The following is a 17,298-nucleotide window of genomic DNA, read 5'->3' on the forward strand; positions in this document are numbered from 1 at the left end:
AATCTCCCGGGCGCCGGGCCAAATGTCCAATTTACATGCATCCGCTGAAATTGTCAAGCAGAGAGAGTAGGTCGAGTGAGACATGCTTGGCGACAATGATCACTATTCATGACGCTTGGAGAATGGATCACGGGATGGCGGCAAAGATGAAGTCATGGATGTTCGGTGGGAGAAAGTAATAACCACTTATCCTGAAAATACCTCATTGAAAGAAAATGTTAAATCAAACAACAGGTACAGTGGATGCGTGAATATGTTGAGAGCACTTTGATGTAAAGTTTTCTGTTTTTAGATTAATTTGCTTAAAAATATCTGGCTTTTTTGATGGGTCATATCTTATAGATTATTAGCAGGCTGGTGTAAAAGAAGAAATGCAAGTCCCCCGGAATCGAAGTCCGGTCCTTTAGTTAAAATGAACAGAGCAGAGTCGCCGAGTTCCTTTGTTGAAGATTATGTAACTAACCCTAACCAAACCATTAACCATATTGCTGTATTGATGATATTCGTTGACACAGCTATTGTATGGGGTCCTGCATTCCTATCCTAATCCATTACCATTCCTTTTACACCGGGCTCCTGCCATGACTAGGCCTAGATGGAAGTCATTAAATGCCCTGTAGGCCTATTTAATATATATGGGGCCTGCATATCAGATCTAGGTCCAGCCAGCAGCGACTGCGGAGATCAAATAAACATGATGAATAAATGCCTCACTTCCCTCTCCCCAGCCCAGGGAGGGTTGGTTAGCCACCACATCTGTTTGCAATGAGACTACTCCTCGGGTAATTGCCGCTGTGTCATTTTTATGATATAATTAAATTATGATCAACTTTCAACTTTTTTCAGAAATAAGAACAAGTTGCCTGATTCCGGCGATGTGAAAAAGTCCCCATCCCAAAAACATTGGTCTAGGATGGGAGATCGAAAAACAAGCCTCATCTTGGAGGAGATGGGCATGTCACTGTTTGATGAAGACAGTCAAGACGAGTGCTTGGGACCAACACCACCCTGTTATGACAGTGAAAATATACCACCACCCCAGGTAGGCTTTGTCACTGAGCTTTGCCTTTAAGAATAGATGGGTGAAAAATTCTGTAAATGTCATTATCATTGCCAGCAATTTATGAAAAAAGATTAGGCTTTACCCTCAAATAAAAGAAATGTTTCGAAGCAATTACCGTACACTATTTGAAACAGTGGTGTCAAATTTCCCGTTTTGATTGATCTCTTAACTTGTATTTTCAGGCTCCAGTTGCCTTTCATATCCATAACAGCAGCCCAGGCAGCAGTAATTCCAATTCAAGCACTGAGAATCAGTTATTCAATTCTAGTCCACTTTCAAATGTCTTCAGCATCAGTCGAAAAAAGAAGTCTTACACTTTAACGGGGGATGGTGAGTATGGGCTTGGGTGTTTTGTCCATGGATAGCATGATGCCACGATTGATTAAAGCACCAATGGCATTATCGAGGGCGTTATTACCAAGCTATTGGCGGACATTTCCCTTTGCATGAAGATCCCAAAGTGCAAACAAACTATCCGAAGCTTATCGGTGCCAATTTTCCGATTATTTGCCCTGTCTGCTTGACACCTGCAAATTCTGAACTATTTGTTTTTTAGGTATGATCAATGTGCTACCTGATGAGGTCATCCTGGCCATATTTAGATGGTTACCGCGCTTCATGCTCGTCAAATGTGCATGTGTCTGTAAGAGATGGTACAGACTTGGGTAGGTACAATCACTGCCTTGTTTGATTCTCAATCTCATAAGGTCTTATAGGACACAGGAAAATATTGCCATCTTAGACGCACTGATGATTTTGATAGTGTCTAAAGCAAACTATTTTTATATACGGGTTATGTGTCTTACTATGCAACTTTAATAGGCAATGCATTGGGAATTAGACATGCAGGAGTAATACACTCTGAGGCTAGAGGGTGGAAGACAATGACTATTTTCTGATTTTGAGGAAACTACTCACAAATACTCCAACATTTCTCTTTATACTTGCTAGGTGTGTAGATGTTAGAAATTTTTTTGTATTATTTGATGTCAGTTTTAACTATCAAAAATCATGGATATTTACTGATTTTTAGGATGGATGAATCATTCTGGAAGCGCATGGACTTGGCAAACAAATCGCTCAGCGCTGGTGTACTTGGGAATGTGCTGAACCGCGGTGTCTCCATACTCAGATTGTCAAAAACAGAGGTGAGGATTCACGCGACATTGTGAATTTCGCTTTTTCAGTATCGAAGGGGTCTTTTTGAAAGCATACACATGTTACTGAAACAGAAATTTTCTATCAGTATAATAATTAAACTTACCTTAATACAGTGTGTTCTAATGCCAATCTATGAACATGGCTAATCAGTTGAAAATTGATACTATTATCACCACTGTACGTGAACTTATGCCCATCATCAGAATATGACACTAGATATAATCGGACCACTAGTTACTAAAGATCTGTGAGCGGACAGCAAAGCTCTTTAATGCTGCAAGTGAGGTATCGACCAATATAGGTATAGGTGTCTTGATTGATGTCAGATGTGCTTCTTGAGGAATTTCAGTGTTAGTCATTTTCCTTTACTGCTCCCCACTCATCTGCTCAATTTTCCTTTGTTTTTCTCTAGATTTCCTCACCTATTCACACATTGTCACAATGTATCAACTCTGTCAGGTAAGTGAAGTCCTTACTGGTATATCAAATACATGTACTGTTAACTCCCAGCTATTTTATCTTCATTTCAGTAATGCAGTCCATGTATCAGAAGTTTGGCTAAAAAATTTAGAAAAATTTGGCATTCAGAGAAATGGTAAAGTTTTTGACAAAAGATTAGAGAGTTGTCAAAACCCATTGGCAGCCCTGCATTTGGTTGACTTTATCTTGGGCAAGGAAATTCTCAAGTCGGCAAATATACGGTTAAACCAACTTCATTTTTATTTTCAGACCATGTCAATTACAATACCTGGACCTCTCAATGGCTGTGATAAAGCCTGAAGGTTTGGAGGAGATATTTGCCAGGTGCACTAAACTCCGCAAAGTCAGCCTGGAGAATTGTCAACTCACAGACATAACTTGCCAGTAAGTGTCCAAATTAAAATTTCAAATCTATTGAATATACAGGTTTCGGGCACCTGTAACCTGATTTGTTGTTTTCAGAGTGAACTGAGTTTTACACTGTTTTAAATTTACCGTATGATTTTTTGGCAAGATTTATTTTCACGCCTCTCAGTTTCTCGCAAAACCGTGGAAAAGAATACCCACAAAAACCTGACAGTTTACAGTACTTTATTTGGATGTCGAAAGCTAATCCCTGTAATTCTACCTTGCAGATACATCGGTCAAAACAGAAACATCCAAGTGTTGAACTTGTCCTCATGTCAGAATCTCACAACTGAAGGTCTGTCAGAAATCACCTCAAACTGTGTTTGGTAAGAAATTATGCATGTATCACATGTTCATCATGCACGCAAGCATAAATCAGTTATCGAAAATGATTAAGTTGTGAAAGATCACTACTTTGGTGATGTGCGACTTTGGTACTTTATTAGTTCAAATTGCCTTTTGTGCTGTGCTCCATTTACCTCTGGAGTGATCAGCTAAAGTGGAGCTCATCAAAAGGACACCAACAAAGCTTGGGTACTGCTTTAAATTTCCAATTGTTTCAGAACTGATTGTCAACATTCCAAATTGTCTGTCTTTCAGTTTGGAGTCGCTGAACCTTGCGTGGACGTATTTAGATCGAGAGACTGTCGTGTACCTTGTGTTATGTCTGCCCAGCGGACTCCTGAAACTGAACCTTAGTGGAACAAGGGAGACACTCACTGACGAAGGTAATAAAAACAAGTCGGAGCTCAATTAGTCGTGCTGGCTATGATGCCATTTCAAAACGCTGTGTGCCATTTCAGACGGTAAAGCTTCTCTATAACAGACACCCTTGGGACTGACAAGTACTGTCCGTATTTAGAAGGTGTCCGATTAGAGAGGTCAAAATGAATGGCAACAGCCAATTTTGGACCAAAACTAGTGTCCTTAATAGAGAGATGGCCATATAAGAGAGGTTACGCGCTGAAGTGTCAAAATCCATATTGCCAAAAGTTTGTTGTTATTACTAAGCATGAGGGACTTCCATCCTTAGATAGAAATGTTCATGTACTTATAGATCTTCTATTAGGTCAGACGTCATTGTATAGATTTACATTTCCAGATGTGGGAAATCTAATCCGTACCTGCCCTCACTTGAAGGAGTTGGATCTTAGCGATGCTCTCTTGTTGACGCCGGCCATCTTACACGACATTGTCGCCAACTTGAAGGGATTAGAGCACATTGCCCTTAGCAGATGTTATCGGATACCGGCCTCTCATTTACTGTTAGTTAACTAGCTGATAAAAAATGGCTCTTTCTGGCACTCAGTAATGTTACTTCGTAGAAGCAATTTTTTTCTGAAGGATTAACTACTTGCCTATATGTGATCTGGTTGACTACAGCTTTCTCTAGTGTCCTAACAGTGATTGGAAGGTCATGGGTTCAAGACTCGGCCAGTGCTACTTGGTACTTTCTAGTGACCTGAAATGGCTGAGTGTAGCGCAAGCATAGTATGTGCACTCTTTGGTTCCTGCAGAAAAGTTTCTGAGTTTGGCGGGGGAATAATTGTAAAGCTTTGAGATGGTACATGCAGAGTACAAAGCACTATATATGAACTTGCATAAATTTTAGAATTTTTGTAAAATGGTAAAAATTTCCTCGATCATGATACAATTGATGATTGTTTTGCATTGTTTTCCTTTCAGTGCCTTGTCCTCCATGGTCTCGCTGATGGCACTGGATCTGTTCGGAACAACGATAGACGGTGCGTTAGAAGTGATACAAGATGCCCTGCCGAATGTCGAAATCAATAAATTCCCTTTTTCAAACATTGCAAGGCCGACAACAGGAATACGGCGGACAAGTATATGGGGTTTGCGGGTCAGAGACAGTGTTTTATAAATGAAATGGAGATGTACATTCATCTATCTGGGAATATTGATGCAGAGTGGGTTAAGTTAAACTTGTTGTTACAACAAGTTTACTGAATTGATCCTAAATTTTATGCAATAGTTTGATTACCTGTATTTACTATCCCTGCTTCAGCTGAGATCTGTAAATTTGCAATCATGTGTTGGTTCAGAAAAAGCCTCGGTCACAACAGCTAAAACCAGTTTTGCCGAAGGAATTTATCATTGCTTTCTCAAAAATAACAAGAACTACCATATAAATAAAAATTAAAACTTTATTGAAATACATGTACATGTATTATCTTTGACTATGAGATCAATAGAGCTCCGAGGCTAACCTGTAGCAGGTTCTGAAAGACTGGGACTACTGCTACACCAGTGACAGATTATGACCAACCAAAAGTTCTGAAAGATGGACTATTCCTCCTGGTACACCAGTGACAGGTTGTGAAAGACAAGGGACTATTCCTCCCTCTACACCAGCACCAAGTTGGGAAAGACAGGACAACTCCTGCGAAAGGTTGTGGAAGACCATGGACTTTTCCATCTGCTACACCAGTAAAAAGTTCTGAAAGACGGGACTATTCCTCCTGCTACACCAGCCACAAGAATAGGGGACTTTTCCTCCAATAATAATATTGGAAGACGGGGGACTATTCCTCCTGCTACACCAGCAACAAGCTGTGAAAGACGGGGGACTATTCCTCCTGCTACACCAGCCACTAGCTATGAAAGACCGGGAACTATTCCTCCTGCTACACCAGCCACTAGCTATGAAAGACCGGGGACTATTTCTCCTGCTACACCAGCCACTAGCTATGAAAGACCGGGGACTATTCCTCCTGCTACACCAGCCACTAGCTATGAAAGACAGGGGACTATTCCTCCTGCTACACCAGCCACTAGCTATGAAAGACAGGGGACTATTCCTCCTGCTACACCAGCCACGAGCTATGAAAGACAGGGGACTATTCCTCCTGCTACACCAGCCACTAGCTATGAAAGACAGGGGACTACTCCTCCTGCTACACCAGCCACTAGCTGTGTAGACGAGTCACAAGCTATGAGCGATAGGGGATCTTTCCTCCTGTTGCACCAATTAATGTTGCAAAATATGGCTCTATTCCTCCTGCTACACCAGCAACAAGCTGTGAAAGACAGGGGACTATTCCTCCTGCTACACCAGCCCCTAGCTATGAAAGACAGGGGACTACTCCTGCTACACCAGCCACTGGCTATGAAAGACAGGGGACTACTCCTCCTGCTTCACCAGCAACAAGCCGTGAAGACGAGTCACAAGCTATGAGCGATGGGGGATCTTTCCTCCTGTTGCACCAATTAATGTTGCAAAAGATGGCTCTATTCCTCCTGCTACACCAGCAACAAGCTGTGAAAGACAGGGGACTATTCCTCCTGCTACACCAACCACTAGCTATGAAAGACAGGGGACTACTCCTGCTACACCAGCCACTAGCTATGAAAGACAGGGGACTACTCCTGCTACACCAGCCACTGGCTATGAAAGACAGGGGACTACTTCTCCTGCTACACCAGCAACAAGCTGTGAAAGACAGGGGACTATTCCTCCTGCTACACCAGCCACTAGCTATGAAAGACAGGGGACTATTCCTCCTGCTACACCAGCCACTAGCTATGAAAGACAGGGGACTACTTCTCCTGCTACACCAGCAACAAGCTGTGAAAGACAGGGGACTATTCCTCCTGCTACACCAGCCACTAGCTATGAAAGACAGGGGACTACTCCTGCTACACCAGCCACTAGCTATGAAAGACAGGGGACTACTTCTCCTGCTACACCAGCCACTAGCTATGAAAGACAGGGGACTTCTCCTGCTACACCAGCCACTGGCTATGAAAGACAGGGGACTACTCATCCTGCAACACCAGCAACAAGCCGTGAAGACGAGTCACAAGCTATGAGCGATGGGGGATCTTTCCTCCTGTTGCACCAATTAATGTTGCAAAATATGGCTCTATTAATTCCTCCTGCTGCACCAGCAACAAGCTGTGAAAGACAGGGGACTATTCCTCCTGCTACACCCGCCTCAGTTGGGAAAGACAGGGGACTACTCCTACTGTCCCTTCATTCAGCTAGCTAAAGACATTATACTATTCCAACTGCTGCACCAGCCATCAGTTGTGAAAGACAGGACCTTTCCTCCTCCTAGACCAGCGACGAATTGTGAAAAAAATGGCTACGACACCAGCACAGCAAGCTCCTGGAACACCAGCGAAACGTTGTTGAGACATGGAGAATTCCTCCTTCTACACCAGCCATTAGTTATAAAAGACGAGGGACTATCCCTCCTGCTACACTAGCGAAAGGTTGTGAAAGACAGAAAGTACCTCTCCTCCAGAACCGCAAGATTTAAAGGACATGAAACTATTCATCCTGCTACATCAGCCATAGGTGGTGTGAAAGGGGGACATGGAATGTAACCGTAGGAAGAATGTCTTCGACTGTAGAAGCTAACCCATTTCATTAGCAATCTGGACTAAAGACCGTTCGTTGGACGGGACACAAAGCTTTCGCCTTTGAAGATGTCACATTTCATCTGACAAATACTAGGTTACAGGTGCCCGAAACCTGTGTATTCAATAGATTTGAAATTTTAATTTGGATAATTACTGGCTTACAACCTGTGACTCTGACTTTCACAACTCGTAGCTGGTGTAGCAGAAGGAATAGTCTTTGTCTTTTACAACGTTTCGAGGTGTAGCAGGAGGAATAGTCCCTGCCTTTCAAAACGTATGGCCTTTGCAGCAGGAGAAACGTCCACTGTCCCTTACAACTTGTGACCGTCTTTCAAAGCTTGTGGCTGGTATAGCAAGGGAAATAGCACACTGTCTTCCACGACAAATGACCGGTGAAGTGTACCAGGTTGAATAACCCCCTGTCTCTCACAACCTCTGACTGCCTTTGACAGCTTGCGGCTCGTGTGGCAGGATAATAGCCTTGTCTTTCATAACTTTTCGCAGGTGTAGCAGGAGTGATTGTCCCTCTCTATCACAACTTATGGCTGGTGAAGGAAGAGAAATAGCCCCTTGTCTTTCAAAGCTTATGGTTGGTGTAGCTGAAGACTAGTCCCCTGTCTCTCACAATCTCTGTCTTTCTTTGACAGCTAGCGGCTGGTGTAGCCGGAGAACAGTCCTTGTATTTTTCAACCTATGGCTGGTGTAGCAGGAGTGGTTGTCCCTGTCTATCACAACTTATAGCTGGTGTAGCAGGACGAACAGTCTCGTGTTTCTCTCAACCTGTGACTCTGTCTTTCACAGATTGTGACTGGTGTAGGAGGAGGAATGACAGTCCACTGTCTTTCACAATGTAAGGCTGGTGTAGCAGGAGGAATAGTCCTCTGTCTCTCACAACCTGTCTTTTACAGGTCGGTCGTGGACGGTGTAGGAGGAGGAGGAATAGTCATTTTCGTGCACGGCTTGTGCCTGATGTAACAGGAGGAATAGTCCCTGTCTTTCACCATTTGTGGATGGTGTAACAGGACGAAAAGTCCCTACATTTCACAGCCTATGGATGGTGTAGTAGGAGGAATAGTCCCCTGTCTCTCTTATCAAAGACGTATGTCAGATGTTCTAATAGGTCTAACCACATATGATGGATTCCTGTCTTTCACAACCTTTCCCCAGTGATGAGCAGTCGGAATTCCCTGACTTTCACAACTTAATGCTGGTGTCGGAGGTATAGTCCTTGTCGCTGACAACTTTTCTCTGGTAAAGAGGGAGGTTCAGTTTCATGTCTTTCACAACCTATGACTGGTGTAACAGGTGAAACATTTCCTTCTCTTTTACAACTTTCTTAACAACCCGTGGCTGGTGTAACAGTAGGACCAGTCCCTGCCTTTAACAAACTATTGCTGGTGTAGCAAGGTCACTGTCAATAGTCCTTGTCTTTCACAACTTGTGCCTGGTGCAGCAGGAGAAAGAAAGAGTCACTGCCTTCCTCATTGTGACTCTGCCTTTCACAATATCTTGCTGGTTTACCAGGAGGAACAGTCCCTGAATTTCACAACCTTTCGCTGGTGTAGCAGGAGGAATAGTCCACCGCTTTTCACACCCCTTCGCTGGTGTAGCAGGAGGAATGGTCCCTGCGTTTCTCAACTTATGGTCGGTGTAACAGGCGGAATAGTCCCGGACTTTCAAAACCTTTCGCTGGTGTAGCGGGAGGAATAGTCCACCGTCTTTCACAACCTTTCGCTGGTGTAACAGGAGGAATAGTCCCTGCGTTTCTGAACTTATGGTCGGTGTAACAGGAGGAATGATCCCTGCGTTTCTAAACTTATGGCCGGTGTAACAGGAGGAATGGTCCCTGCGTTTCTAAACTTATGGCCGGTTTAACAGGAGGAATGGTCCCTGCGTTTCTCAGCTTATTGTCGGTGTAACAGGAGGAATGGTCCTTGCGTGTCTTAACTGATGGCCGGTGTAACAGGAGGAATGGTCCCTGCGTTTCTCAACTTATGGCCGGTGTAACAGGAGGAATAGTCCCGGCGTTTCTTAACTTATGGCTGGTGTAACAGGAGGAATGGTCCTGCGTTTCTAAACTTATGGTCGGTGTAGCAGGAGGAATGGTCCCTGCGTTTCTAAACTTATGGCCGGTGCAGCAGGAGGAATATTTAAACAGCTTGAGACTCGGTCCAACATGTATGCCATCCTCCCATAGCAAGCCGATCGTCTCAAACACGTTGTGTGTTCAGGAAGTGACCGAAAGGCTTGTTAAGGGAGGAGGCTGCTTGAGGTTTTTTTTTAAAAACTTTTGTTTAATCAATGCAATGAACTAACATGAAAAATAGAAGTCCATTTTCAAATTAAAATATGTAATCTAAGAATACGTACGTATGTACATATACAATGTGTGTGCATGTGATTACAATGCACATGCATGTCGATTTCTTACAATGTGTACACTTTTCTTTTCTGTGCATGCTCTTATGAAAATTTAACAGTTTACTGTTCGTTATTCCTGGAACATCAACCATGGGTTTGGGCAACAACTGAAGAGCCTCTATCAACTTCAGATGTTTTTGAGTAGCTGAAACAATGGCTGAAACGCATGGTTTTTTAGCAGCTTTTGCCATTTTCAATAAGGGTAACTGTTCATCCCACTGCCATCATCAATACAGCTAACACTGTCATGACTGCTGTTTGAACTTGGGAGCTCTCTGCAAGTCCATGAATTTAAATTTCTTAGGATTGATACCATAGGCCTTCAGTCGGTCATCTGAAACAACAGGTTTCTTAACCTTCTTCTGAACATTCTTCCCTTTATCATTCTGAGCGTCCATCTTTTCACTTTGGTCTTGGTTTTGACCTTGACCCTGACTCTGACCTTGACCTTGACCCCCAGCCCCACCCTTCTTCTTCTTTCTCCGTTTACGTTTCCTTTTCCCCCCGGGGCCTACACTCGCCACAGAAGCATCAACAGTCACAGTCTGTGCTGAATTGGAAGGTGTAACTTCGGACACAGAATCGGTTCCGAATGCTGCTTTCTCTGCCAATAGTTCATCAGTTTTAGGCTTAATGGGTTCAACTTTCCATCCTTTCCCAGTGTGAAATAAGTCTTTTTTACTAGGTGAGGCTGCGGAGGGCATAACATTTGTCCGAGTCTGAACACTCTCCTCGTCAGAAGGGGCTTTAGATATCGTTTCAATCTTGGCTTTCTTTCCCGAAAGCTTTTGTAATTTTGACGGCGAACCTCCGTTTAATTTATCCTTCTTGCTGTCTAATTTTCGTTTCTGCGTGTTTGTCAATGTACTTGTTCCAGGGGCCTCTTTAATTGGCTGTTTTTTCTTCGATTTTTCTTCCCTGCAAAATATGAGGTAATCGATTAACGAATGTACATCACTGCCCTTAAAATTACGATTACTATTGACAAGTCATCCTCGAATTACCAAACTATAAACTTGTTGGTCTTGATAATGACCCATCAGTCGTCACCATTTAAGAATACCATGTTCTTGAGAGAACCACAACTGAAGGCTTGGATAACAAGGGTTTTGACGATGATCAGATTGTGACAATACCATTCACAATGATACATAATAACAAGCATGGATATGTAACTTACTCCTTTAGTGACGGCAACAGGTTGAGTTTCTTCCTCTCGTTACGAGACTTCGTCCTGTAGACGCTGACATCATGTAACTCCTCCTCCTCTGTACGGTACTGACTCATCTTCTTAAGAGACGCCCAGGCGTTCAATTCTTTATCGCGACATTTGAAAATCTGAAATGTTCAAATACATAATGGAACATTCTACAATTAGCTTTAACACTGTGTGAAATTCAAATGTATTTCATCGATTAATCTGAAAAAAAGCTGAACATTGTGCTGGAAGCGTTTTGAACTTAAAAGGATGCTAGGTTAGGATGTTAGGCCAGGTTTAGATAGAGTTGACAAAGACATGGAACAAAGAAGACCTTACCTCACCAGTTGATAATCCGAAATCATTAGCTGGAACCTGGCGGTATTTAAACCGACATGGCAGGTCATTAATGATATCCTCATAATCTAGTTTGTAATATTCGTCAAAGTACTGTTCAAATGTTTTGTCCGCTGAAAACAAGAAATGTAAGAAATGTGATAGTGTTCAGACATTGCTATATCTACTGGGAGTGATCACCCAAGACTTTGACAATGACCAACTGTTTGAACAGAAAACGACTGGTCTCTTTTTCGCTTCGATGAGTGTTGTAAAGTGTCCTCCCAGACTCCAATGTTTAGATGTCGGGCCAAAAGCGGGGTAAAACTTGTGAAGCTAACTGCCAGCCAATATTATCATTCACACAATCACGGCCTACCTGGGTCGAATTTTGGTTTAGCTGCTGCTACTGCCTGGGCAAGTTTAGATTTCCTTTCCTTCTTGGACTTCTTCGGCTGACTTGGGTCATAGTCACAATCCATCTGAATAGAAAAAGAAATGATTACAATGAGACTAAAGACACAGGGCAATATGCTGCTATTAGTAAAAGACAAAAATGAGGCCTTAACTGCACTTCAGAATCCTGCAGGAGATGGGAATACAAACTGAATTTGTCTCCGAAGGAATAACAACAAAATGGAACCTACATTGAAGTCTTCATCCTCACAGTGAGGTTCATGCTCTTCTTCTTCCCCATAATCCCAGTTGTCCCAGTCATCTGTAAACATAACAATGAGTTCAAAGTACTGATTGCTCTCGCCAATACTAACCAATCCTGAAGGCCTAGTGGCCTAGGCCTTACCATCAAACGAATAGTCATAGATACACACCCTATTTGGAGCTCATTTCGATGCGGCTAGTTGGTTAGCCGCCACCTAGTAAATATAATATAGGGTACAACCTTGCAGGGGCCTGGCATTGAGATAGCAAGTTAGGAAGTAAAGAGTGTCTCATGAGCCAAATCAACTCACCTTCATCAAGACCCAGGTCCTCGTCATCATCAAACACAGGCTTCTGTTCGTCTTCTGCCTCATCGTAATACTCATTATTAAAAACAGCCTGCAATCAAAATATAAGAGACTATTCAGTTTTTCAACTGTCAACACTGTCAAAAGAACTTGTTGAGAGGACATTGGTGGTAATCATGGCTTAAGAACTATTTTGACTAGAAGCGCTCTTCTGAGGCAATTAAAACAAACTTCATTTTAAACTTTACAGGTGATTCAAACCAAAAGACCAAAGACCCCTGGTAATGTGTTCAACTAAGCAGGTTTAGTTTGTCATCAGTGAACCTCTGCTGGGGGAGGAAAGGCTTCTTTAATCTACTGCACACCGCTCTTAAAAGTGACTTAGAATTCATTAAGCAACCATCAAGGACCGTGACTTTTCTACCTTGGATGTCAGACCCTATAAAACCAATCAAGAATGAGTTGGCCCGAGGTATTTCAACCTCCATTTTTCACAAAGAGTAACAAACAGAACATTGCCTTCAGATCAGGATTACTCAATCAACAAGTACAGGACAAAGGTCAGCCCAGGCCTCTACTTTCAGCCCTCTAATACACCCACCTGCATCTTCCTGTCATACTCAGCAGGATCGAAATCGCCCTCCAGATCGTCCTCGTTAAATCCAACATTTGGATTCCCGGTGATCTCCTTCAACTGATTCAGTTTCTCCATGATCTCCTTTTTCTTCAGATTTTTCAGCTGTTTCAACTCTTCCTGTTTCTTCTCTTTTTCCTGAAATAGATTAAAAATTAAATTTTTTTAAACCTTCATGAAATTTGTCGTCTGCTGGGTTCAAAACACAGAAATATAACATGTAAATAAGTACATCTATGCTTATATAATCTCACCTTTTCCTTCCTTTCCTTGACTTCCTGTCGTTTGACCTTCCTCCGATCGTCTGTCCTCCTGACGGTGTCTTCGATGGTTCGGGGGTAACTCTTGATCTATAGGAAAGAAAACAATATGAAATATATTTATCATTGGAGTGCCCATTAATGTTCCATAGCGATTTATTTGGTTCAGACTTTCAATAAGTGTATGTTGATTGCAGAAAGTGAGGCAAGGTGTCCTTAAAATGTCTACAGAGTGGTAAAATGTTTATTTGAATTTTGGATTTTCCTTTGATTTTGCAACATACAGGTGATTGTCACATCAGGGCATTCCTTAGGACCCACTTACATATTCTGGGTCAGGTTCCTCATATCTAAAGTTATATTTCCGCTCAAATGTTTCCTGTTTCTCAAGTGTTTTCTCATCGTCCGATAAATCTTCTTCATCCACTATTTCCCCATATGTCGGAATTCTGCAACAAGATAAAAGATGCAGAGTTCCGTTTGCAGTTTGGTAGTGCGTATATAAGTTGCAGCACGGTTCTAAAAATGCTAACTAGTGCGCAAAACAGGCCTTTTCAAAGCCAGTGAAACCTTCCGCTGTTAAGGATACTTTTACTGTGAAACGTAAAGAGGGCTGACTTGTCCCGTACGCAGATTAGACGGTTGTGATTGAGCGTTGCGTCAATCAGTGTCAATACCGTTGCAATGATACTTTTAACAGGCATCCGATCTGCAAGTTTTTACTTCTTAAGGAGACTGTAGGCAGGTGTCCGGTGGGTCAGACAAGTTACATGAAGATTGTGCGTGTGATTATGGCTTTTACCAACCTTTCATAATCATCTTTGTCGATGTAACGTTTATTCAGAATATAATCACGGAGGAATTTCTCGCCGGGCTCCAGCTTGGGATCATTCCAGTAATTCCGTAGAGGATCCTGCAAAAGTCACACGGATTGTAACATGACTAATGGCTTTTGAACAAATATCAGTGAAATTGAGACAAATTCACTGAGAAAGTCTGTTTAGTCTTCATCATCTTCTAATTTGAGACGATTTCTCTTCTTCAGCAGAATGGTTGGAGCCCCTTATTTGCCGATAAACCAATGACATACCAATTCAATGCCAACTTGTTCATCTTCTAAGGTTGACTTCTGTCCTTTCAACCACTGCAGATAGTCAGCTTCTTCTTTTGCCTGGAATTAAATAGTACAAAACTTATCAAGCAGGGGTTGAATCAGGATTCAGAGACAGAGGGGCACTCTGATCCTTCACCACTTTTTTTCTCAAAATATAAAGGTCACTTAAAAAGAAGGGGGCATGTGCTGGCAGAGCTCTCAGGATTAGCCTACGAAACATGGCAAAGACAAAAGTTACTAGGATTGCAAAAGGATATATCAACATTCAATACGCTATCTATCATGGCAAAAGACAGAGACAAAGCGCTTTTTTGAAAACTAATTCGATTTCAAACGGACAGGTAAACGTAGATTGATTCCAAAAGGGGGCAGAAACAGCCACGTCTATTCAATCAGAAATAAGGCCGTGCCAAAACCAAAACATTCAGAGATATTGATTCAACAAACCTCTTCCTCTTTCGTCTTTTTCCTCTGTTGCAGCAGGTCATCTTCTGAGTCAGAGTCTGAACCCACTACTTCCTTGATACTGGAAACATTTCAAATAGTCACTGTCACATTTTCAAATAAAACTTGGGGGGGGGGGGCTGTCAGTGGAGATTCAAGCAAGTAAAAACTGGCTTGCAGCACCCATGCTGTTTGAATCCATTTCAAGATTTCAATCTGACCTTCACCTCTCTTAAAGCTGAAGTAAAGTGACATGCCCAAAACTACAAGTGATGCACCGGTGTCAAGTATGAGAAAATGGTGATCATGACTGGCATGAGACCACGCTGTCCCACTACTCCACTAGTTCAAAAGTGTATTTGATTGAAAACCTACTGACCTTTTCTTGATTTCATCTTGTTCTTCGAAGTAGCTCGGTCCCGGCGTGATCATCTCTTGGTCATCCTCACTCTCGTCACTCAGTTTTCTGCCATAATAAAGAAGAATTCTGAGCAAAAAAATACAGGCCCAGTTTTGATTGATGAAACTGGACGTGACCCATTTCTATGACCCCACACAACAGAAATCATTGTTTGTCAATCTGGACTTCTCAGAAAAGTAAGGGGTTGATCAGTATCAGTGTAAATGCATCAGATCAAACATCAAAACATGTGCTCCTGAACTGCCCGCTCTGAGACACCAAGAGACAGGCCACAAACAGTGCAATAATGGAAACAAAGCTCTAGGGATCAAGAGAGAAACAGGAGACAACTAATAGGTTTATCTAAGTAAGACCTAGGATCAATTCTGTACGATAGTCATAGAAGTAAATTGCACGCCAGGAAGAAGAAAATAATGCAAAATGCTCATTGCAAACTCGGCGATCGAGATGGTTCTCACCCTCCTTTCTCAAGGATGACCTTCCTCTCATAATCTTTCAAATAAACAGGCTTCTCTTTGCTTTTCTTCTCTTCTTCCTCATCAGAATCTGATTCACTTTCTTCATCTACAAATAAGGATATTGTTTAAGTTGGTGGACTGGGTGAGATTCGACTTCCCAACAACAAGAGAAACAGCTCAAAAATTGATATTCATTGAATTTCCTTTACTTTTCACAGAATGACCAGGGCAACAGGGCTTCCAAGTTTCTGAATACTTGTGATTTTAGCCAACCACCCTTTGGCTTGTATTCCACCCAATGTCATGGAATGTCCAGGAAAGTTATCAAATAGCCGACTCATTTCATTCATTTTGATAGATTTTTTAATCAAAACAATACTAGACGCAGCTTAGGATGACCGCAGCAGATAGGTTGATATCAGCACCACTCACCCTCGCTGTCAAAGAACTTGACGGACTGGTAGATCTTTGGGTCTTTCGATTTGACTGCAGCATATGCTCGGAGCCAGGCCTTCTCAACATGAGGTGTTAGAGCCTCAGCATCTTCATCTTCTTCTTCAGATGTCGACGACGATTCATCCTCATCTCCATACCGATCCTTCACTGAAAAGGATATGTCACATGCAGGGAGGGTGGAAGTGATTTTTAACAGACGTAACATCATGTTTGTATGGACGATGGTAGGCCTACTTTAGTACACTGCTTTTTCTTTCCTCATTCACATGTACAGAGCCACCCGATTATGCATGTCACGATTTACATCATTTGCTGGCTCTGTTTAGCTGATTGGTCAGTTTTCATCCGCAAACCTACCATCGACATCGTCACATCAAGCCTCCAGGAGTAAGGACCAGGGTCGAAGTTCGAAAGTGTTGTATCCTGCGACTACGACGGCGTGCAGGGCATGCGGGGCTAGGGCACTTATTCCATGTGCATGTGTGGGGGCATGTCTCATCATAATGTATTTGTTGTTCTTTTGCTTTTGGCATTCCGAACAAGACCAGACTAGGCCTAAGTCGGGGCAATTACCACTTCGATAAAGAAAATTACGAATTCATTTAGTATTTACACTTCTGAAGTTCTTCCTTTCGTCTCCATGTGTTGTATCTCTCAGCATAAGCTGTATTTATTCTAAATTCGTCACCAGAATCGCTCGAACCCTCGTGCTCGTCCGCCATGCTTTTTTGTCGTTTTATATAAACTCTTCCGCTGACTCCATGCTAGCCGTGGAAAGACTCCGCATCAATGTCACATCCATGATCTCGGGACCCAGTTTCTTAGTAACCCGATAGGATAAGGATGAACAGGTCAAATTGCATTTCAAAGAGATCGGACAACTCAATTCGTCAAGGATGAAAGGACACCAATATTTTGTCACAATCACCAATGCAGGACAGGAATCTAGCCCAGTTGCTGCACTCCCATTTTCGAATCCATTTCGGGAAAGGGTCCATGAGCCGATGATCGTTGATAAACCATGCCCAGTGGTTTGAAGATTCTATGTTTAACACTAGAGGGCAGGAATGTCGATGTTGCTTGCAAATTT

The 17,298-nt window shown here is 42.5% G+C and overlaps 2 protein-coding genes across 2 annotated transcripts; one reads left to right on the plus strand and one right to left on the minus strand.

Moving 5' to 3' along the window:
• Window positions 1–3: 3 nt before the first annotated feature.
• On the plus strand, window positions 4–5,250 carry LOC135486883 (S-phase kinase-associated protein 2-like). Its single transcript, XM_064770015.1, has 11 exons — window positions 4–234; window positions 847–1,042; window positions 1,246–1,393; window positions 1,620–1,728; window positions 2,097–2,211; window positions 2,637–2,683; window positions 2,954–3,088; window positions 3,340–3,438; window positions 3,713–3,840; window positions 4,215–4,377; window positions 4,799–5,250. The coding sequence occupies exons 1-11, from the start codon at window positions 155–157 to the stop codon at window positions 4,992–4,994; spliced, it is 1,416 nt and encodes a 471-aa protein (XP_064626085.1). The 5' UTR covers window positions 4–154; the 3' UTR covers window positions 4,995–5,250.
• Window positions 5,251–9,828: 4,578 nt separating this feature from the next.
• Window positions 9,829–16,931, minus strand: LOC135486254 (protein KRI1 homolog). Its single transcript, XM_064768923.1, has 16 exons — window positions 16,822–16,931; window positions 16,185–16,355; window positions 15,753–15,858; window positions 15,253–15,339; window positions 14,877–14,955; window positions 14,406–14,486; window positions 14,122–14,228; window positions 13,641–13,764; window positions 13,310–13,405; window positions 13,023–13,193; window positions 12,425–12,512; window positions 12,101–12,171; window positions 11,833–11,935; window positions 11,457–11,587; window positions 11,100–11,257; window positions 9,829–10,837 (listed from the first exon to the last, which is right to left on the minus strand). The coding sequence occupies exons 1-16, from the start codon at window positions 16,928–16,930 to the stop codon at window positions 10,165–10,167; spliced, it is 2,355 nt and encodes a 784-aa protein (XP_064624993.1). The 5' UTR covers window position 16,931; the 3' UTR covers window positions 9,829–10,164.
• Between the last annotated feature and the right edge of the window lie 367 nt (window positions 16,932–17,298).

The sequence above is a fragment of the Lineus longissimus genome, chromosome 4 (genome assembly GCF_910592395.1).
Source record: "Lineus longissimus chromosome 4, tnLinLong1.2, whole genome shotgun sequence".
NCBI classification, from domain to species: domain Eukaryota; kingdom Metazoa; phylum Nemertea; class Pilidiophora; order Heteronemertea; family Lineidae; genus Lineus; species Lineus longissimus.